The sequence below is a fragment of the Falco punctatus genome (genome assembly GCF_963210335.1).
Source record: "Falco punctatus genome assembly, chromosome: 2".
Taxonomy (NCBI): Eukaryota; Metazoa; Chordata; class Aves; order Falconiformes; family Falconidae; genus Falco; species Falco punctatus.
In genome coordinates this window covers 27803250-27827401 of record NC_137581.1, presented here as the reverse complement: position 1 = coordinate 27827401, position 24152 = coordinate 27803250, and the positions used below count along the sequence as shown (strand labels likewise).

The following is a 24152-nucleotide window of genomic DNA, read 5'->3' as shown; positions in this document are numbered from 1 at the left end:
GTCATCTCTCTTGCTTGTGGTTAGACTCCAGAGGAAAGAAATCTGGAAGATGAGCATTAAACACCTTGACAGCATTGAGCTGAACTGTGGGCATGGAAATGTTAAAGGACACAATTTGTAATGAAATCTTATCTGCTGAACTTAAACAGGCTCCATTTCAGATGTTCAATAAGTATTCAAAGTATGCATTCTTAAGAAGTTACAATATCTCTAAAAAATTTCATTGCACATTCATACATGAAATGAAATGTTTATTTCATGCACATTTAGTCCTCAGACTATTGTCGATTAACTTTCAGTGCCTTAAAGCAAGGGTGAGGTTTGGGGGGGTACATCTGCTTCCTAAAAAAAAAACAGACATGGAGGCAGAATGTTATAAAAGGAAAGAAAATTAAGTAGCACATTAGAAGTGTGGCACTTTACCGTTAGGAAATGTAGTGAGGCCAAGGACAATAAAAAAGTTGAACCTTTTCCAGGGAGGCCAGGGAAGCTGCCTATGGAAAGCAGAAGATGATAGCATACCAGGTGGGTGTTGCATGGCTTAGGATCACACACGCTGCTCAGAAATTATGCTGTCCCTGAGCTCAGCTTGGCAACTTCCACCCACTTGCCTGCCTTACATGCTCCATGGCCCAACAACATACCAGCTGTGCAATGCACAGCAAGCACCGGGGACGAGGAAAACGACTTTCCGCCAAATCTGGGGCCGTGGTTGCAAGCCTGCAGTTTCTGCAGTCTTGTGAGGATAGTTTCAGCACAGCTTTCAGGATAGACTGTGTACAGACCCTTTCAGTGGTGTGACAAGTGAATTCAAGTTATCTTGAAGTTCTATCTTCAAGTTATTCAAATTGTCTGATAGTTTATCAGTGACAGTGCGTGTGAAAGGAGTTGGGGTAGGAGGAATTTTTGAGTCCTTCCTGGTTGGAGCTACTTCCATCATCATAACTGGGATGTATTGCAGCTGATATAATAATATGAAAACAAAGAAGAATTGAACAAACCAGAATGTAAGTCAGAAAACTGTATATGCATAAGGGTAACTTGTGTGCAGTGGGCTGTACTGAAATGTAGAGTTCAGCATTTTCAAGGTGTTTGGCTGATGACAGCTATAGAGCAGTAGCACTGAAGCAACTGGTGAGCTTGATGACAGAGCTTTATAATATCAATTTTCTTATATAATGTGGTGCTGCACGAGATGACATATGTATTCATCTTGTTACCTGTTATATATCCGTTTTTTTCTTTGCTTCGGACTTTTCCTTCAATCATGCTGTCATGATTGATGTGACTCAGAAATTTATTTACCTAACTACTTTCAGCCATTGCAGATTTCCTCTCTTTTACAAGCAAAAGGCAAAATAATAGTAAATAAATAAACCAAGACAAGAACCAGAAAAGCTATCTGTTTGCCCAAGGAAATAGGTTGCTTTACATAGATTTTGAGCTCTTGCACTTAAAAAGTAGGACCTACTTTTTAAGTGCAAGAGCTCAGAATCTCTCTGTTAAGATACTTCAGGAATGAGAACCATTATGAGAAATCTGGATGGAGAAATGGACACACCTAGGGTTTCCATTTTTCCTCTTCCAAACTGACTATTACCTTTTCCTATTTCCTGGATATCTCGGAGATCGTCAGCAATTGATAGTCAGAAAAGTCAGAAAATCAAAGACTCTACTTTGATGTTATAGGGACAGAAAATGTCTCAGATCTAACTGGCATTAATTTAGACTGGATTTCTCTTTCTTGTCATAGCAAAGGGGCTTCTTTTCACACCGACTGTACAGGGAACTTAAACACATATTGAAGAGGGCTGTTCCACTTAAAATCTAAAAAGAATTGTTAGATATCTAAGTTGGACTCACTCATTCCCACTTAAAATAAGTGCAGAGAAAATGAACGCAACAAAGAAAATCCAATGTCCTTGAGCACTGAAGTGTACAGACTTACAGCTACACTTTCTTTTTGTTGTTTTTTTTTTCTTTTTGCCTACTCATTCCCATACAGATATGCGTACAATTACACACAATCATCAGACTGCTTTGCCTCAGCCCTATAAATAGTGCTGAAGTAGAAAATTATCATCAAAATATAAGAAGGCAAAAATCACTTGGCCTTTCTAAGTTTAAGCAGCCTCACACTTGACATACTAACTCCAAAGTGTATGATACAGTTACACCACTGCTAAGCCTTGGAAAGTCACAGTCAGTCACTCTAAGACCTAGTTAGCTTCCTGTTCTCCCAGGATTTAAGATTCATATGCTGCCTGTGAATATTCTGTCAAAGCTTTAGATTGTGTGGCTAATATCAATGTGTGCTGGTTATTTGTTTTGGCTTCTCTAAAGAGAATTATTTTTCAGCAGTTTGAAAGTAAAATTCATCATAAGTCTGGTGACTTCAGAGCAAGTACTCTGGGTCATCAGTTAAACGCTGAAATATTGAGTGCCATGAGACCACTCAGAATTTCAAAGGAGAAGTACTTCATTATGCTCCAGATGAGGGAATAATTTGACCTTATTGCTTTGGCATTCTGTATATCTTTGGTTTAAATGAGTAGGAAGTCTTAAAATAGAAGGTAGAGGGTCAGAGGTTAAATTCATGATGTAATTAAAGTTGCAGTCTTAGGGTTTGCCCTTTAAGTTTAAATGTTTCTGTAAGTTAAGGCTGAAATGATTTAATACACGCTTCTATATTTGGGTCAATTATGATGGTATGAATTCCAAAATGTGTGCATTAGCCTTATAGCTTAAGATGAAAGGTTTTGATAAACTATGAGAAAAACAAACAGCTTTTGAGTTAATGGACCCCATGTATAAGTCAATCATTGTAATGCCATGTTGTTTGAAGCTGTCTCTGTTAAATTTTTAGAGAAGATTGCAGTTAATGACATGTTAAGATAGCCTTCAGTTCTGTCAGGGCTTGAAGCAAGTATTAGTTTAGTACTGACACAAACTACAAAGATAATGACATGCTAAGTGACAGAAGAATACTCTGAGCAGTTGGTGAGTTTGGAGTTACAGCTTTGTATCCTTCAGTTTTCTGCCCTTGCAACTCTCTCCTCTGCTCCCTGGTCGCCTGACCCTGGGGCCAAGACGGAGTCTCATTAGTGGTGGTGGATGCTGTCAGAGCACAGCATATCCCTCCCTGTAAACCCTTTTAAGACCTGATAGCCCAAAATGCTTCTGCTAATGCACAGTTTGGGCCTCTTCTGCCATTTACATCTCTTTCTAGCCTCAGAAACGTTGGCCACAATTGCAATTGGAGAGAGCAAAAGTGTGTGTATGCATATGGTCTCTTTTTTCCCTATATGATATGTAAGTAAAAGAGAAGATAAATCTAAGACTGCAATAATCAGTGAGGTTTGGGGTTGGAAATGGGTCTCATTTTCCCCACTGACACCACAGACAGGTGTAGAAACAGATACGGATTCCGAGCCCCAGCTTAACTAACTGGACAGGAAGAATGAAGCGATCCGGGCATGCGGGCATCCCCAGAGGGGCTCTGCGCAGTGTTCAGACTGGCTGTGACATGACCCAGAGGTGCTCTGGAAGAGACCTGACAGAGCAGTGTGGACATAGCCAGAGTCCTCTGAGAAAACATATGCCCAAATCATGTTTCTTGTCCTGACCTGAGACTGGGCACAGCACACAGACCTTCCGCTTGTTCTTGTACCCAAGTGTCTCCCCCATACATCCTTACCTTCAGAATATTCTCTACTGGATTCTTTACCTCCCGAGTAATTTTAAACCCCTATTTTTCTGTATGCCTGCACACACTGCACTGTTTTGTTTGCACCTCAGAATAAAGAAAGCAGAAGAGAACTTGCTCAGGAGCTGCTTGGCTCACAACTACTGGTTGTAAACAGGAGACTGTAAGCCTGCGGGGAGGACTGTGACGACAGCTGCTCCCTTTGCATGGTGTCGTGGGGGTGGGTGGACTAGCTCAGGCATCCCACAGTCCTGCTCTAGAACAGACTCTGAGCCAGCCTTACCCAGTGCCAAGCCAAGTGTGCGTGTTTGAGTGTGTGGGAAGGGAGAAAAGGGATTTCTGCCCCTTGCCTCCACATACCTTCTCAGAATCCAGCACAGCTACTCGGGGTCAGCAATTCATTATGGCCAGGTGGGGATTGTTTCCCTAGGGATGTGCGATTACAGTCCTGAATGCCAGATCTCTAGTCTTGACTTTCCACCCCATTTTACATGAGTAAGTGGCCACCTCCCAAAGTAATTCTCTCATTCAGCTAATTAGTGCTTCAGGCCTCTGTTTTACAGCCCACACACATAGCAGCTCTTATGCATGGACACAGTTCCACTGAACAAACATGAGCTGTTTTACACACAGAACAGCTAAAAAAATGTACAAAATACACAATGTCTTCATTAGAAAGAGGGAGAAAAAAAATATCCATGATCTATGTATTTTATTTATGGATTTAGATCCATGGACCAACATTTCTTTTCAGCTTAATTTCATTCTAGTTTTCTTTTCTGCTGAGTTTCTGTCTGATTTTGTGCATTTCTACTTCTTTCCCTCCCAAGGCTCTAAACATAGCTCTAAATATAAACACTGTTCTCACATGCTTTATGTGTTTGCTATTAACTTATCCTCTTAGTTATCTGTGTTTTTTCCACCTGGCAACAACAAGGTCATTCTGCCATCATAATACTTCTATCAAACATTTTTTCCTCCCTGCAATGGCCATCTATTTCCCTAGCTTCCAGATAACTTTGAGTCAAAAGTTTTCTGGTTTTCTTCCTCCTAAAGGAGCATCACTCATAGCACCTCACTGATGTGGACTGAGTTTATACTTAGTTATTGAACTATGGACCAAAAGCAGTCCGTAATGATGATGCCAATAACATTTTTGATAGACATTGGCTAATTACACTTATATGGTTTCATTATACTAGTCTAATCAGCTGTCTTGATCTGGGAAAGACTTTAGAGTCTGGTATTGTAAAATAAACAAACAAGCTTAAAATGAAAGACCTTACAGTCTTCTGATAAAAAGGACTGAAAATACAGAAATGCACACCAGAAGAGGCTTTAAAAATTCTTTCTTGGGGCCCTTGTTCTACCAACTCCCCCATTTTCCAACAGAGAGTATGTTTGTGCACGTGAGTTTAGAACTGAGCCTTAAGAGGTCACACTCTTTGCAGCAGGTATCTTTGTTGCTCTACACTGTCATATTTCCAAACTTCTCTGTCAGAAAACTTTTCTTTCTCATTTACTTGCATTTTAAAACTAACTTGTCCAAGTCCTGTTCATCGCTTCCTTCAGAGAATCACAATTATGCCACCCTGATTCTCTTCCTTATAAAACTGAGATTAACCCGTGAGAGATGGACAAGCTTTTCCACCTTGCTCACAGCTGGCACTTCAAGGGACACAACAGGAGGATTTGTGTCTGACTCTTCCTTGTTTATCTAATCATTTGCTCCGATGAGTCATTGCCTATGAGCTGTTTACATACAAACAGGTTTTATGAAAAATCACACCCTGTTTATAGCGATTTATTAACTGGAAAGAGGCTACTTTAGCTAATTGAATTGTTATGTTTGAAGTGTTTCCTTCAACTCTGGCCAGAAGCAAAGACCTGTCAATAATTGTACTGCCTGGTGAACTATTCATAGCTTAATTTTCTATGGCTCTTGTTCAATTAAGAGGCCTGTAATTGTTTTTGACTTTTTTCACAGGTGCCACCAGTGCTTCTGGACAAGCAGTTTTCAGAATTTACGCCGGATATCACACCCATTATTCTGGCAGCCCACACCAACAATTACGAAATCATAAAGCTCCTTGTGCAGAAGGGGGTCTCCGTGCCCAGGCCACACGAGGTCCGCTGTAACTGCGTCGAATGTGTCTCAAGTTCAGACGTGGACAGCCTCCGCCACTCTCGATCCAGACTCAATATCTACAAGGCTCTGGCAAGCCCATCCTTGATTGCTTTGTCCAGTGAGGATCCTTTCCTTACTGCTTTTCAGCTGAGCTGGGAGCTGCAGGAACTAAGTAAAGTTGAAAATGAATTTAAGTCGGAGTATGAGGAACTGTCACGGCAATGCAAGCAATTTGCAAAAGATCTCCTGGATCAGACACGGAGTTCCAGGGAATTGGAAATTATTCTTAATTACAGAGATGATAATAGCTTGATAGAAGAACAAAGTGGTAATGATCTTGCAAGATTGAAACTGGCAATTAAGTACCGTCAAAAAGAGGTGAGTGTGCTGGAGAATAATCAAGCATATTTAGTAGTAGTAATGTGGTAGATAATAGCCTGAAATACATCCTTTTAACTGAGACAAATTGATGCTTATCTTTTTTTGTTTTACAAGGTTTCTTCTTTTTTATAGTTTTAATTAGATGGATTTGAGGAGCTGTTATAATTTGATATTACTAGAACTTAAAATCTTCTGTTATAGCACAGAACCAAAGAAACTCTTCTCCTTTTGCACCTGAATAGACATAGTCTCTGGTAGTTGTGTTTTGAAGAGTTCTTCAATAATAGGATGAGAAATATATACAGCATACTTCAAATTAGCTTTAATTGTGTCTGACAGAAAAAAGAGACTATGTGTTTAAATACCTATAAATTACTACAGGTACCTCTATAGAGAGGTTTCTTTAAAAACTAGCTATTATGAATAGGTACTGAAACATAAGATTAATAGCAATGCATGACTCCTCAAAATTTTGACATTCAGATTCTTTTTCATAAAGAACCCAAAGTAGAGATACCTGGGTATTGGTTTCCATGACAGTTAAAAATTCATGAGTTTGCTTCACTGATACAAATATTCAATGGGAGTTAGAAGAAGTCTGCATTTCTTTTAAAAATACTGAAGTTCTTATGTGCATGCAAAGGCAAAGAAATCAAGACAGTAAAATGAGTTAGGAAGACAGTTCCCCTGATATTTACAAAACTTCACTTGATCCCTGCTCATCATCATGTCAGAAGGTGTTTTATCATCTCATTTGGAACATGTACATCCAAAATCATCTGAACTGTGGAAGCCTGTAGGCAAGACAGGTGCTGTTAGTAATTTAATGTTATTTGTTCATACAAAATACTTAAGAAAATTATGTGTTACATTGAACCACTCTATCTATCACTGCTAAGTCTCTTTTCTGCAAAATATAATATTAAATGCATTAATATATTAAGTATGTTAGAAAGGTTTGCAGGATCAATAACCAAACATGTAATGATTCTGTTGTCCATTTGAAATACAATTTAGTAATGCTAGGAAGTTATCGTGAAGTACTGCTGGGAAAATATCTCAATTAGTCTCTGACTTCATAAGTCTCTAATAAGCATTTTATCCTTCAGGAAATGTATTGGATAATTTTATATGTGATAGTATAATATTTTAGGCAACATATTCACTGCCTTAAATTATTTTCAGATGGTACTATTCCAGACTTAACAACTACTATTTCTATTTATTGAATTGCCAGTCCTGTCCTACAGACATTTAAGAGATTCTAGCTTGGACTTCTGTTTTCCAAAGGATTCATGCATTAAAATGAAATTCTAACTTCTTGTTTGTTTTTTTAAAATGTAAATACAAAGCTTGAATTTTCTTAACTTGAGATAAAGACAGTGAAAGACTTCTGTAGGATGCAATGTTTTTTATAGTTGCATCTGATTCCTGTACCTCATTAAACTGCAGTAATACAGCTGATTACACTTCATTGATTCTTTGTAATAGCAAACATTAAAGCAATACTTACTTAGCGCAACAATTCCAAATCAGTGCATCTTTTATAGTTTACATATATTTTTCATTTCTGTAAATATTTCCCACTACTCCTACCATTTGAGTCTCCCTGAAGTAAAATCAAGCTTTATTAAATACTTTTGCTGTGTTCCTAAATGTATTCCCTACTAGATGCTGGAGCAAATAGTAGCCACTGTAACTGATCAGTCATTTTATTTCTGATTATTATAACAGTGTTCTGGTAGGTACAGGTCCAAGGTCAAGACACTTACCTCAAGCATAATAAATGCTTGGATTCTGCCTGTCCTGGTGCACATGGATCATGATGAAAATAGATCAGATGGATCTTTCTGTTTCTTGTGATAAGGATGTTGCAGGAGCCACTGAATCCAGCAGCCTCCAAGGGATTCTTTCAGCCCGGTCACTGGAGCCCAGCCAAGAGCAGGTTCTCCATCCCAGGCACAAGCATACTGACTGGCCCTGCTTACACATATCCAGCCCCTTGACTGCCTTCTCCTCTCCATTTTGCCATGCTTATTCCTGCCTAATCCTTCCCCACCCTTTACCTTTCCCCTAAACATACCATAATAAATTTTACATAGTCCCACAAGACCCCTCTGATAATTACTTTGAATTTCCCATGAGTCTCATGAACAACCTCAAACAATCCATAACACTTCCAGTAAATATGTTTCCCCCTCCTTATGATCAGATACAAAGTTGAGGTTGGCCCTCCTTGAGGCAGTTGCAGCCAGTGTTTCAGTGGCCTGTTCATCAGAGCATGAAGAGTCTTGGTCTTCATCATTGTCTCTGTTATACCCTGGCTTCTGTGTAGAATGTAACACTTTTCTTGATATTTTCTATTTCTGTTACACAATTAAACATTAACCAGATAAATAAATGAACAAATAATTTAATGAACCAGATGCTCTCACATTTCATATACCCTTACACTACAACTGTCCAAGGTAAGCTTGATGGCAAGCAGCAGACAGCTTACAAATTTCATTTTAAAAATGTCAGGGAAAAAATGTGGACTGAATTTTAACTAGCCCATGAATATATTATTTTGAAATTAACCTGTTTAAAAATACTGGTTTGCGGTGATACGTCTGCTTCCTTTACCCTATGTGTCTCAGTCACCAAGAGCCAGTTCTCTACCAAAGACTATTCTATTATGACAGAGGCAAACATGGATTTGCAAAGTTTTTTGATGCTATTCAGTTCTAGTTGTTGTTTGTCTTCCTTGTAATTTGCCTGGTATCCTGCAAAACAATAATAGTAAAACAACCACAACCCAACCCCCCCAACAAATCAGCAAAATAGATAGCAATGCATTGTCTTCCCTCCTTAGCTCCCATCCCTAACATTTCAACCTTTATCCACACTGTTACCAAAGGACATTGCAATAATATATTGGAGCTGAGGTCAGAGCTCCATGAGTAAGCAGTGAGGTCTGGTTGTTCAGAACATCCAGTCTAAGTCCAGAAATCACAGCTAAAAGTAACAAAATAATGAAGAATGAGGACAAGTAAAATAGGAACATATGTCCTTTTACATTGCTTCTACAATTAATTGCTCAGGAGTTAAAGATTACTTTTTTATTATTATTGTTATTTCAAGTTGAAAATAACACTAAATGTTATTAGCAGTAATTCCTCTTGGCATTGATAAGCAGGTATGAAACACATTAAAACTAAACCTTGTAAAGGATCAGAGTAGCCTTTAGATAATTTGGTTAAATCTCAGACACAAGAATGGGTAGGAACAGCAGTTGAGGGTACTTGTAGAAGCAGACAAGTGGATGGTTAAGTATTTTCTTTGTGTGAATAAAGGAAAATGGACAGACATGAAAAAAAGATAATTAAACAAGCTGGAAGTTGTTGAGGAGCTTCTAAAATTACATAGTGTTCGATCCAATGTATATGTAGAAATACCTTATAACAGAGAAAGGCTCTTAGAAGTGAAGTGATTAAGCCATGCTTGGTATAGGGGTCTGCCAGGCCCTGGTACCACCTCTGTATTATCATCGTCTCTGGAAATGAAGAAAGCACATTCATTCTCAGAGCTGTCTGGATTGTTCATGGTCACCTGATTGCCCCTGAATTGGACCTCCTCCAAAACCCCAGATAGTTTATGCCAATTGGATTGGAGGTTCTCCACAGTGAAAGATGTTTATCTTCTGCATTTCGATTCCTTTTGCACTTGCCATAAAACTGTGATCCTCGTTCCTGTACTGTGTAAAGGCATCTCAGTGGTGTCGATTCTTAGTCCGTGAAGTCACGTCAGAGGGAGTCTACTATGTATTACCAAGGAAGAAACTTCACTAATAAACCCATCCACCTTCTTTCATTACTAACTAGTGAGGTTAAAAGAGGTTTATAGTTTCAAGTTTACGCTGCAGAGTAATGTCTGGCAAGACTGTGGGTAATATCTGTTCCGAGTCAAGCGGCAGAACCAGAGGGTATCTGCCAGCATTAATGTTTTGTGTGCTTGCCCACAATTTCTTTAGCATAGCATATGGGACAGAACACTCAGGGTACCGGTTTTTTCTGATCCTTTTGTACCACTGATGATGTTTGATTATAAGCAAACACACATTGCTGATGCTTCAGGTGCCTGTTTCTGACACCTACCATTGCGTGGGCTGCAACTAACAGCAGACAGGTTCCTTGAAGTCGTGCAGCCACTCTGCATTGGGCACAAACATTTTGTTGTCTAATTATCTACTGTATAATATTATCTCAGCTAAGGGAGACTGGTTTTATGAAGGCTGTTACTTACAATTTTATTGTGCTAGACTCTAAGCATGCAGTGATCATGGGGAAATAGTTTCCTGTTTTCCTGAAACAAATAAAGATGTTACCTGATTCAACTGCACTTTCATTCAAGGATGTAGAAGGGAAATCCCCAATTCTGTATATGATTCACAAGCAAAAATTATCCTACCTGTAATAATAATAATGTGGCATTCTGAGTTCAAGAAAATTACAAACCCCTGGTGCAACAATGCACAACTGATAATTAGTAGACAGTTGCCACTAATTGCAAAATGCATGCTCTGTGCCATATATAGAGAGAATTTTTAATAGAAAAATCACATCAAAACCCCATTGTCTCACTCTTCAGTTAGCTGTCATTTAGGTTTGGTTCTGTTTAGGCATTATGCATGTATCTGCACATATGTGAAAAAGTGCTTACTGAAATGCTTACTAATTTTAGTGAAATAAAAAAAGAGGGGAGATTAATAGACTGAACCAATATCCTCTGGTTTCTCAGTAAGTTTAATCACTGCAATTTAAATACTTATACTAGAAGTTTATATCTCTGTCTCATTTTGCCTCATACTAGAAGTTTATATCTCTGTCTCATTTTGCCTCATACTAACTGGCCCATGTCATTTAAGCTGTAGCTGTATAAGCTGAAGCATAGGAGCAGGATGAGGTTATAATTATTGGCAGTACTATCTCATTTTGCTTTGATATAAGATACCAGGATATCAACACAGAAGAAATATGAATTTTTAAGTATTTGTTAACATTTTCTTTCACTTTTCAAGTAAATAAAGACTAGCTGCTTTTGGTTTGGTTTGGTTTGGTGTAGTTGTTTGGGGTTTTTTTAATTTACTTTTATTTTCATCTTTCCCTTCCTCTGTAAATACAAGATTATTGGAAAAATTGGAATACTTGATATTAGCTGAATGTTAAGTGGGTTACATTCTGCACATTTCAGTTTGTCACTCTGGAAACGTTTTAATAAGCTTTTATCTGCCTCTGTCTTTAAAAACTGAAGTAAATAAATCGTTCATCTATCATTCATGCATGATTATGTATTAAGTTGAGGTGTGGATAAAGAAGCAAGAACTAAATTTGCTAAAAGGTACATTCAAGAAGGACACTTTTCCTGATCCTGAATTAACTTTAGAGGTTTGATTTAAATCATAGAACCATTTCTACATGTTCATTTCTCTTTTCAGTAAATTTCTATAGAGCTGAATAATCAATGTTTACCAAAAATTCAGCTGCTTAATTACTAAAAATCTCCCAAATACCTCTAGTTGGTCTTCTAGCAGCAGGCGCTGGGTTTCTGAGATGTTAGCACCTGCAGAGCCTGAACTGGCCAAGGGGCAGAGAAAGTGCGAGAGAGGGAGTGGAATTAACAGTTTAACACAGTTAAACATGCTTGGCTTTAACAAGAGTACAGGCTTTATTAATAAGAATCTCAAGGAAATTATTTCAGGGAAATCAGTTTCATATTAGCTTGGTCACATATTTGCAGGCAGAAAGGAAGTGAGATAGGGCTCCCCTACATATGAAACACACATCATGGATCAACTGTTTTTAAAATAAACCTGTATGTTCCTGTAAAACACACAGCAATCATTACTGATACAAGCAATATCACTAAATTAGTAATTGATTAATTAGATCTTAAATACAATAGTATGGTACTCACATTTCATAGATCATTTCCTGTGTTCTAGGAAAATGGTGCTGCAGGATAAAAAAAAAAAAATAGTTGTTTGTTATTGATAATAAAAGCCATCTGTTTGCTTCTGCTCAAAAGACAACTTTTCCAAATGGAATCATCAGTTCTTCACTAGTTTTCTATGCAAAATACAGCCTCAGTGAAATGGAAATGTTTCATAATAATCTCACAAATTCAGTGAAATTTTCAGTGAAAACATGTCAAATCATTTCAAATCTGTCATTTCATGTCCATGCTAAACACTTCATTCCAACGAAGTAAAACATTTTGTTTGCAGTTTCTTCTTACTTCACTCAGACATTAACATTTTTGACAATGCGACGCTTATACCTAATATCATCCATATCATATTATACAAAGCAGGATAAACATGGTAGAAAGCAAAAATTATTCATTATCAAAATTAAATATGTCAATAATGCCTAGAGAAAATAATTTTAAAGTACTGAAATGAAAAGTTGCCATGTTCTTAGTAATGTTTTTTAAAGTTTAAACTGCCGTTCTGTTGGGAATGTTGGCTTTTTGTTCAGATATGGAATATAAAATATGCTGGAGATGTTTGTATAGCTCCTCTGACGGCAATATAGTTCAAGAGTCTAAGTCAAGCTTTGTGACTCTGAAAGAGAGTAGAATTTTCCTTTGGAATAACAGATTGATTTTGAGTAATTTTAGTAGCCATTATAACAAATTTATCATTAAAGTCTTTCAAATGCATAAACCTGAATTATTGACTCTGCAAGCAGGAATGACTTTGGAAACACATCTAAGAATTATGCTATGTTTAAAAAACCAAAAAACAACACAATAAAACACACCTGAAAGATAAATAAAACCACAGCAGCCATGTGTTAGCAAGTCACCGTGTGTGAATATTTCTCAAAAGACTGGAAAGGTGCAGTCAAAAGTCTTCATGTAAAAAATAACAAAACCCCACAAAAACTGGCTCTGATAATATTTAGACATTTTTAACACCAAAGGAAGATGTGTTTAGTCTATGAATTGCATAACTGAGAGGAGTGATGGATGCACGTTTGGGTGCACGTCTGCAAAAGACCCATTTCTGCAGACTCTCAGCCATAGTATTCAAAAAGTTTGATAAACATTTTTCCAGGCAAGAGCGAGGTACTTTAAAACAGGTAATATATTTGCTTCATAAATTGTGTAAAAGTCTCTGTGTTTATAGCTAAAGTCTCCACAGATTGCTAAATAGCATAAATCATATAAGTAGCTTCTTTGTTATACATACTTAAAGTTATACTGTACTTGGTTACAGATTTGCACAATCATAGAATCCTTAAGTTTGGAAAAGACCTTTAAGGTCATCAAGTCTAATACCAACCCAGCACTGCCAAGTCCACCACTAAACCCTAAGTGCCACATTTACGCATCTTTTGGATACCTCCAGGGATGGTGACTCAACCACTTCCCTGGGCAGGCTGTTCCAGTGCTTGACCACCCTTTCGTGAAAATAATTTTCCTAATATCCAATCTAAACCTTCTGTGGCACAACTTGAGGCCATTTCCTCTTGTCCTGTCGCTGTTACTTTGGAGAAGAGACTAACACCCACCTTGCTACAACCTCCTTTCAGGTAGTTGGAGAGAACCATAAGGTCTTCCCTGAATCTTCTCCTGTCCAGGCTAAACGTCAGTTCCCTCAGCTGCTCCTCATCAGACTTGTGCTCCAGACCCTTCATCAGCTTCGATTCCCTTCTCTGGACACGTCTTTCTGGTAGTGAGGGGACCAAAGCTGAACACAGGATTTGAGGTGCGTCCTCACCAGTGCCAAGCACAAGGGACGATCACTGCCCTTGTCCTGCTGACCACACTGTTTCCGATACAAGCCAGGATTCTGTTGGCCTTCTTGGCCACCTGGGCACACGGCTGGCTCCTGTTCAGTGTCTGTCAACCAGCACCCCCAGGTCCTTTCCCACCAGACAGCTTTCCAGCCGCTGTGCCCCAAGCCTGTAGAGCTGTGTGGGGCTGTTGTGACCCAAGTGCAGGACCTGGCACTGAGCCTTGTGGAACCTCATCCAGCTGGCCTCAGCCCATTGATCTAGCCTGTCCAGACCCCTCTACAGAGCCTTCCTGCCCTCAAGAGTCCTGCCCAACTTGTATCATCTGCCAGCTTACTGAGGATGCACTCAATCCCCTTATCCAGATCATTGATAAAGAGATTAAACCAAAATGGCCCCAGTAATGAGCCCTGGGGAACACCACTTGTGACTGTTCACCAGCTGGATGTAACTGCATTCACCACCGCTCTTTGGGCTCAGCCAGCCAGCTAGTTTTTTTACCTCGCAAACTGTATGCCTGCCCAAGCAATAAGCATGCAGTCTCTCCAGGAGAATGCTGTGAGAAACAGTTTCCAAGGCTTTAGTAAAGTCTAGGCAGACAATATCCACAGTTTTTCTCTCATCCACTACACGTGGGTCACCTTGTCATAGAAGGAGATCGTGTTTGTCAAGTGGGACCTCAAAACTGAATGAAGCGTAAGTGTCCTTGCAGAAGCTGTACTTACTGCTGCTAGAGAAAAATGTGTTTAATCACAGGGTGGTTAGCACATTAAGCACAACTGCTTAATACAGCATTTAATTGTGGTGAAGCAATCCTCCTACAGTATGTGAGCGAAGTCCTTATACAGTCAAAAGACAGAGGTATGCACTGAGGGAGGTCCTGTCTGCTCAAGATAAGACATATAAGTTAACTCCAGAGACATCTGTCTCTGCTCCCTTGGCTGGGTAAGGAAACAGGGTGCTTCAATTAGATGAATTATTTCACTAGGCATAGAAAGTGTAGATGCAAGTTTGACAACTTACTGCGTCAGCTGCAATTTCTACCCTGTGGTAACAGAGATACCAGATTCTGAAGGCTCAAGAGCCCACATAAGGGGAAATGAATCTCAGCACTAACTTTTTAATGATGTCTCAGAAGGCATTGATAACTTTGAATGCTATGTGCTGCACACAAGTTGCAGTCCTGTCATCACAGTTCTAGTTAAACTATTCATGAACTGGCACCAACATCTTTTTTATTTTGAACACTTGCTAGAAGTAATTAACTCAGAGGAGGAGACTTGCTGTTAATGAAGTACAGTGAAAATCTTTCATTTCAGTTCCTTTTCTGCATCTTCCTTAAAAGAAATGTTGCTGTGATGTCTGCCTCAAGCAGGATCAACCAGTAGTGCATATCCCTAATCAGCAGTGCACACCCTTCTGTTACGATATGACTGGCAGCAACAGAAGTTGGCTTTTGGTTGGAAGGAGTCACTAATAATGCACATACAAGCTTCCCTACAAACCTGGGGTAATTTAGCACCATGAGGTATTTTTTTGTTTACTTACAATAACAAAAATAAAATTGCTTAACAAACCAAATTTTAGAGAAAAACAATCTTGAACAAGGTGAATAAATAAGGTAGTGCACAGGATTTAATTTTGAATGTAAACCTATAGCTGTAGGAATTTACAGACCTCTTTTCTCCCTCCATATACTTGTTGGGGATCTGGCTGTTCTTCCTCCCACCACTGCAACAGCGCCTAACCCACTGCTCAGGTTACGTGGTTTTGCTGGATGATGAGCCCCAGACTGAGCTGTGGAGGGATTTACATCTGCCAGCTGCCTCCATTCCTCCCATGGCCTCCATCAGCCATTCCTAACTGCTGCCACCCCCTCCCTTGTGCAGCTCCTCCTTTGTGCTCCCCACGCCTCCTACCACAGCTGCACCAGCAGCTATGCTTCACTACTCACGGCAAGTCATTTTGGCAAAGCCCAAGGGCTTCAAATAATTTGTATTATTTCAGCTCTAGTAAATGCCCTTGTAGCATGAAGACCTCATACAGGCACCTGACTTCATAGAAGAGTATTTGACTCCTTTCTAATTTTTGTTTCTAAGCTCCTAGGACACTCTTAAGCAACCCCTCCTTCCTCACGCATCTTGTAGGCATCTCTTACACAAAGCCATCTGTTTTCCTGTCCAAGATCTAACCTTTCCATGCCTGTGCTAGGTGCAGTTGGCCTAAGGTAGAGTGACTGCTTAACCAAGGCACATTTGAACATGCTGGTTGAAACTTTTGCATGGTGTTGCAGTGCGAATTTTTCCACTGCTTGGCAGGACTCTCTCCATCAAGATGATGTTTATTGAACAATAAAAGAAGACAGCTAAATTAAATTTGTTTTAGGCCTGTCTGCTAGTACTTTCAACCTACCTCCTCTTTGTTCCACCAGATCTCCACAGACCATTCTTCTCTTCCCCCCTTACCCCATGTTTTTTCTGCAGGTCTTAGTTATCAAGATGAAAATAATAAAGGATTTCTTCATCCATTGCCTCCATCAATATGTACATCCGTTATGTAAAAAAAAAAAAAAAGAGAAAAACAAACTCTTGTTATATGAACTCACTCTTGTGCCTCCAAAGAGATCAGTTCTTTATTCAAATTTTTGAATAAAGAATAAATTTTTCTAAACTTAAAATTCCAGGAATTAAAGTAGAAAAATAAAAAGAGGTGTTGAGTATAGTGCTGGTATGATGAACAGGAGCTTCTGTTTGTGGAAGTCATATAGCTCTCAAGTTTCACTGTTGGCATTTGAACTTCTAGGGTAGTTTTTAATACTGAAAAGAAAATATTCATACGAGACTACTCAAAAGTCCTCCTTACAGAGACACTTGGCTTTCTTCTGTAAATAATAGGATGACATTCTTCCCCACTCCATTCCCTCTTCATCAGGTCATCATCAAGGCATCTCCTTTGGCATGGTCTAGCAGTGTCTCCCACTCTCCTTTGTCCCCCTTCCTTCTAGCCCAAGACTTGATAAAATCTGATGCACAGTGGAGGTTTCATTGCCAGCAATATGATAAAGTTCATTTGAACTTTGAGTTTTCACAGTCTGTCATTTCATGGTTAGTCCAAATACTAGAATAGCTTTCAGTTAATAATTTGGATTGAATGAGACAGCTGGGAAAACTCGGAACTTCCCTGGTGGTTATTTGGACACATAAAATATACCAGGAGACTCTGTATTCTTGTTGTACTGTCTCAATAGCTTTCCTTTGTGATACGTTTAAACATACTTTCTCCTTTTTATTGGCACACTCTAGGAATCTCAAGATCCATGTTTATTTCTTTGTCAGTCTTTGTCTCCTTTTTTTCCCCTAACACTCCTCTTTTGTTACTGAGTTACAGACACCATTATCCCTTGGCTGTGCTCTATTGCCCTACCCACAGGGCCGATACTACTGCAAATACTCCTGGGTCCCATCCACTGCTGGTGCTGCTTTTGCCTCCCAAAGAGGGAAGCTACAGACAGCAGGAGGTAGAAAGAACCTGAGACTAAGATACAAACATTCTCTAGGCAGAACACCCGGAGAACAGCGTCTCACTCCCATGCAGCCTCATGCATTTCTGTTGAACCTTGTTTTCCCTAACTTGATGACTCCATCCTGGGACATAGGGCAGATCAAACAGGAATCGTAGGACTGAAACCTCTTGTAAATACACACGGGTCAGTCATGAAAGGAAACTTATTTCCCATACTCAGTTACACAAGAAACAGTATGGTTAAGTAGACAGAACAGTTACTTTTAGTCCTTTTGTCACCAGCTTGCTCAGTAATTTTGGGAAGCTGATTGTGTGTTAGATTCACAAATCAAATATAGTTATCAGCAGTGTCTGTCTAACTTTGTAAGTATGTAAACTCCCTAATCACCTAAAGATTTATGGAATAATCACTTGGGTCACAACCTGTGCCTCTTGGCTATTCATCCAGTCACTGGATTTTGAGTATTGTGTGTTGAGTTTTCATTATTCATACCCCAGGCTTCCTAAGTCTGAATGTGTGCTCCTTGAGAATGCCATAACCATGGAGAGTTCCCCAGGCTGCCCTGCCTTGAGATTGTCTCAGCCCTTTCTGATGAAGCTGACAAGTGTGCTTCAGATCAGATTGCAAGGTGGACTTTGGGGCACAGCTACCTCACAGTCTATACATACACCTTCAACATCAGTTTCCATATCTGTCCCACTGGGCAAATCTTCAGTCACTTTTCTTTCCACAAGAACTTAGTGCTTTGATCTGTACGGAGCAGTGTGCTTTCAGCCACTTACCACTATCTATTATGAACTGGGATTGTGGATAAGTTTTGCCTGTTGTTGATGTGGTTTGTGTTATGCTCAGCACAATCAGGCCATAGTTATAGATAAGGGCCCCTTTGTGCCATTGTAATACCTTCAGAGCAATAATTACATTGTAAGGCTGGTTGCAGCTCCTGATGATGAAAGTGAAGTTGGGTGGTTTTTTTTTTCATTTCTTAAGGCTTGTATGTTACTTGTTTTGTGGATAGTGCACTCACTCATGACAATCACAAAACAAATAATCTAATGCTTTATTTCTGCTTAATGAATTAAACTAATCTAACCTATCTCAGCAGAAAGAGGGTATGGCTAGAGCAACCCATGGTACTCATTGACAGCTTCTGCTTTTGTATTACTTGATAAAGTTCCTGCTTAGACCTGCCACAGAACTGCTCTGTTTCTTACCCTTCCATTAAATTTTGAGGGTTTTTTAAAGTTTGTATCTACCTAAGAGAATGTCTTCTTGGGATAAGAAAGGAATTTTTTCTTTGTTTGCTTCTGTGAATACAGTATCATCCATTTTGTCAACTTAAAATAAATTCTTCTTTCTTTTAAAACATTGCAACAAAACATAGGCAAAACTCCAAAAGAAATTGTTATTGTTAGTTACAGCTTCAGTTGCCTGGAAAACAACACATAAATATCTGCTAAGTACTGTTGTGGGGATTGAAGGAAGGACTGGGGGGGGAAAAATGCTGAGTTTTTACTGAAAGACTGTGAAAAGCTTGCTAGTTCTGTTGCTTAAAGAAATCAGTTTTATTTCATCAGTATCATTAATGAATGTAGAATATAACCAGTCTTTTTTCTACTTCTGTGTTGGTTAACTGTCCTGGTAATTTCACTTACATTTATATGGTGCTAAATTTACAGGACCTGACACAACTTAAAACCAGTCTAAAGGCACACTGAAACACAGTAAACAGAGGAATGAACTGAAAGCACATGGTTTTTTTTCAATGGTATTTTTATCAAATGTGGTCTCTCAATAATGGAAGTAGACCATTAAGTAGGTTGTATGTGCTGCATTTCATGCTTTGCGGACTGGTCTGCTTATCTGATATGTAACTGCTTTCAGCTTTGGGTTTTTTGGTTTTTGGGTTTTTTGGTTTTTTTCTGCTTAGGCAAATGCTTAGCAAGTCCCAGAGACTGGAGATTGCAGGCTTTTCCTGTGCACATCACATGCTGTACACTCCACATTAGAAGGTGTTTCAGGGATTCCACAGTTCAACAGTTTTCCTTTTTACAATAACCCATATTTCCTGTGTCATGTGTCTCAGTCTTGTGCAGATGCCTTGGATATACTTGTGCACATCAAATGGTGGGAGACATGTAGGAACTGAAACCTTGTTAGGACCTACCTGTCGTTTACAGATGAGCTAAGTGGGTTGTGTTATGCCTGTTAAACTCACTACTTTACAGTCAGTGGGTCTTAAAGCATGATTCAGCTGAACAGGCACTAACAATCAACTTAATTTCCTAAGCACAGCTGTCTAGTGTTATTTGAGATAACCCGAGTTATCAATGGTGAATAAACAGAGCTGGTAGATATGGCACAATTCCTACAGGGGTTATGTGCCCTTTCAGACCAGGAACCACAGGCCAGAATACTTCAAGACATCTGAAAGAGCACGAGAAGTTTGTATGCAGGTAACTTTGGATCTCCAGATGTAAGGCAGATTCTCTCCTAGGATCCATTGACTGTATTAACTAGATAAGCTCCCATCATCAGTGACTAAGGCAGGCTGCTTACATATGCCTAAATTTAGGTGTTTCAAACTCACACTGGATCCCTAACCTGTATTAGGCATTCATAGATGAATAAAATAATATTGTGGAAGTGTCTATTCCTCTCTAATTTAAAATGAGATTATTTACCCTTTGCAGCTACCTTTGGATGGTGAAGAGGGGTTCTGATAACTGAGAGCTCTATTTTCTATAGCTAAAGTTATAGTGGAATTTATTTCAACTTGGGTGTCCAGTTTTGCAATATTCAGAGTTTCTTTGGAATGCTGTCATCTACTAGTCATAGCACAGGAAGGAAAATGCTTTCTGATATCACTATTTTATACTGTCACTTTGCCCCTCAACACCACGTACAACAGCAACTGGCAGCGTTTCTTAGAGAACATAGATCACACAGCTGTGATTTGCTAAGGACTGTTTCTTTTCTTTACTGCCCAGTGATTTATTGCTATCCTTAACCAGTTCCATACAACTATGGGTCCATTCTGGAGGGGTGGATTTGCCTGTCCTCTGCATATGTGAGTGAACAGCATCTTGACAGTACCAATTACATAGGTTGCTGTGTTTCTTTACTTCCTCTCTATTCTCCCCTGATACAATGAATCCATCAGTATTTCCACTGCACTTTTAGATTCATTCTTTGCTTGAATCCTGTGATCTCTATGGCATCCCCAAATAGGGTGTTTCATAATCATTCTTTTTAATCTTTCTGCTTTAATTCAAGTCCTGCCATTCTAATTTGATATTTACTGTTTCCATTATTGTGCTCATACCAAATACTCCTCTAGCAAAAGATGCAAAGTTTTAGCAAGGCAAAAAGCTAAAAAAATAGTTGTTTAGGTATTTTGCAAAAATAAGACATTTTGAGGAAATGTATTCACTTAAGAAAGTGAAAACTTGCTAGGGAGAGAATAGGCTCAGTTGCTGGTGGGCACTTGCAAACAAGCAAGGACTTGATAAGGAAGGATTTTACAGAATGTTTTGAAGAACAGGGGGAAGTCAAATGGGAATGCATATGAAGAAGAAAGAAAGAAATCCAGAGCTAAACATCCTCTGGCATACTCTTTGTTACGTCAAATCATGGCTTTTATGCTTTGACTGTGTTTAATTCCTGAATAATATTGGAGAAATGTGAGGGTCCCTAACATTTGTGGGAGAGAAAGACCAATGCAGATCTTCAGCAAGTAGGAATTGCTGAAGGTCTACAAAGTACAACATACCTGTGCTCTGTTGCTCAAGTACAGGACCTGGCTCATTATTTTTTAGGTGGATGAACAGGAAAAGAAAATGTTTTACTCTGCCTGCTGAGCAGAAAAGATAATAATATTTAATTAGCAGGGTAATGTAGTCATTTAAATTAGAGGTTGTTCTAAATAGCTAACCTTAAGGGCTTCGTTAGCAGCCCTGTTTTGGTTCACAAAAAGACATGACTCAGTGATGCAGTATTTGACATTAAGACAAGTTGAAGGTGTCACAGGAAGTAAAGAAAGGTTTGACATATTATTAATACAATTAATTCAAAGCTTAGACTTTTTTTTTTCTTCTGCCTTCTTAACGGCATGCAGAAAGTAACTAGAAATAGCCATTCCTGTAGTGTGTTTGTGCTGTGAGTCCCTGACTCATTCTGCATAACCTCAGGTATTTAACTAAGGTACCTATGCCAGCAGTCTGGGCTGGGGTCCCTTCATAGTTGATGGCAAGAGACAGATCTCCAGACAGCAGCTCAGACAGTCTAAGAACTAAATAATTTTCATCACTAGCTATGTTACTTACACTTATTGCAGAGGTGACACGGGATAACTAGATTTGTTGTACAGACTAAAAAGAAGGTAAAAGTCTTTGAGAAGAATAGCATGTAATTTCTGGAAGGTAGGTAACAGTGGGAAAAAGCTAATTTTTTGAAGTCTTCATATTCTGTTGCTCTGAGAACTAGAAATGCCTGCTAAGCTGAAATAGATGAACCTGTTTACAGGAATCCATTATAATGCATTACATGATTTAAAGGTCTGCCTTAGCAGGTAAATTCAAAGAGAAACCACATTTCCCACAAAGACTTATCTATATTGTTTATATGCGGTTACATATTTAGGGTTATTGGGCTTAGACTCACTCTAGAGTTCATTAGAGGGGGAAAAGCCTAAACAGAGGATCTTTAAGTTCCCTTTCAACACAAACCATTCTATACTAAAAGTCTGTCTTGGTTTAAGGACAAAGCCTCGCTCGTGCAATCTGGAGAGGTCATGTTCGAGTTATAGAAATGGTCAGTCTCAGATCAGCTTTTCCTAAGCAGTTCAATCTTTCCAGACCTGAGCTGGTTAAAATTAAGAGCCAACAATTTGAACAGAAGTACACTAGCCTCCGAGTTCACTGGACTAATGTCAAGAACTAATGTTCTTGAACCTGCTCTTCACCTTTCAATGAAATATAACTTCTCTTTGACCATCATTATCCATGTATCCACCTTACAGAAGAGCTGGAAATGTCTCCCTAGATAATAGTTTTACAGAACTTGTACTGTTTCCCCAGGCAGCAGCTTCCTCCAAGTAAAACCAAGTATTTGGGAGCCCCCATCATGTCATGCTGGGACTTTTTTCACCAACATACAGAGATTGAGTGATGATTTCAGATTTCACCTGGAGGACTAAGCATCATGCAAATCTGCATTTCAGAGATTTGGTCTGAGAGAAAAATCCTCAATTTTACACAAAGAGTCTCAAGAAATGTTACACAAGAGAACTGTTGTTAGACCTATGACAGCCTGTAAGAGTCCAGCTGTGCTTAGTCATTTTTTCATCATTATTTCCAAAGCTGGAAACCTGTAGTGAACTCAAAATCAATCAAAATCTTCACATGTAAGACAAAGCTGCTATATGCACTGAAAAAAAGCTTTCTTTCAATGCATTCTCAGTACAAATATATTAATCAAATCACATTAAAGGTGAATAGCACAATCACATTTGAATGAAGAACATTCATAATTTTCATTACCATAAATTAAGGTTAGGTTTTCCTAACCTGGCTATGAAAAGTTGTCCTTTACTCTATACCTAACCTTGGCAAAAGTAGTGTGGCAGTAGGAACACTTTTTGTTTTCAGTGACAGATACTTCCAGGTATAATCATTGCAAATTATGGTGTATAAATGATGGTTAAACAAGACCTTGTTAATACTTAGGACTATATTGGTTTGAAATTGGCTTGCTTTTTTGTTGCAACATTGTCAGTTAAGGGTATACATACCTGACCAGAGAAACACTGCTTGGACACTAACTAGATTTGTTGCCAAAGAGATGTCATTTACCTTGAATTTAGCAAGACCTTTCACACCATTTCTCACTATATTGTTATTACCAGTTATCCTCAGAGTATTGAGTGCCCTGAGCTGGAAGACAGGGATGAGGAGCAGTATGAAGTCCCTACAGCCTGGGAGGAAACAATTAGTGATCTGCTGCTCCGCTTAGACACACACAAGTTTATGGGACTGCATGGGACCCACCCAAGGGTACTAAGGAGCTGGCAGAGGAGCTCTACGGGCCACTCTTCATCATTTATTAGTGGTCCTGGCTAACTAGGGAGGTCCCAGAAGGCTGGAGGTTAGCCCGTGTGATGCCCATCTACAAGAAAGGCAGGAAGGATGATCTGGAAAACAGTCAGGCCTGTCAGCCTGACCTTGGTGCCGGGGAAGTGAGTGCCATCACGTGGCACATTTAGGACAATCAGGCCCAGCTACCATGCGTTTATGAAAGCAGGTCCTGCCTGACGAACGTGACCTCCTTCTGTGACAAGGTGACCTGCATGTAGTGGGTGAGGGGAAGGCTGTGGATGTTGTCTGCCTGGACCTTAGTAAAGCCTTTGACGCTGTCTGCCACAGCATTCTCCTGGGGAAACTGGATACTCGTGGCTTGGATGGGTGTACCCTGCGCTGGGTAAAAGCTGGCTGGACAGCCAAGCCCAGAGAGTGGTGGTGAATGGAGTTACGTCCCACTAGTGACCAGTTACAAATGGTTTTCCCCAGGGCTCAGTACTGGGGCCAGTTTTGCTAATGTCTTTATTGATGACCTGGACAGGGGAATTGAGAATAC

The 24152-nt window shown here is 39.3% G+C and overlaps 1 protein-coding gene across 1 annotated transcript in view; it reads left to right on the top strand.

Annotated features, from left to right (window-relative positions):
• Positions 1–24152, top strand: part of TRPC4 (transient receptor potential cation channel subfamily C member 4) — a 165088-nt gene that overhangs the window by 79915 nt on the left and 61021 nt on the right. The window contains exon 3 of the mRNA XM_080377165.1: positions 5694–6212. Within this exon, the coding sequence (XP_080233291.1) occupies positions 5694–6212 (519 nt within the window). The remainder of the gene's footprint in view (positions 1–5693; positions 6213–24152) is intronic.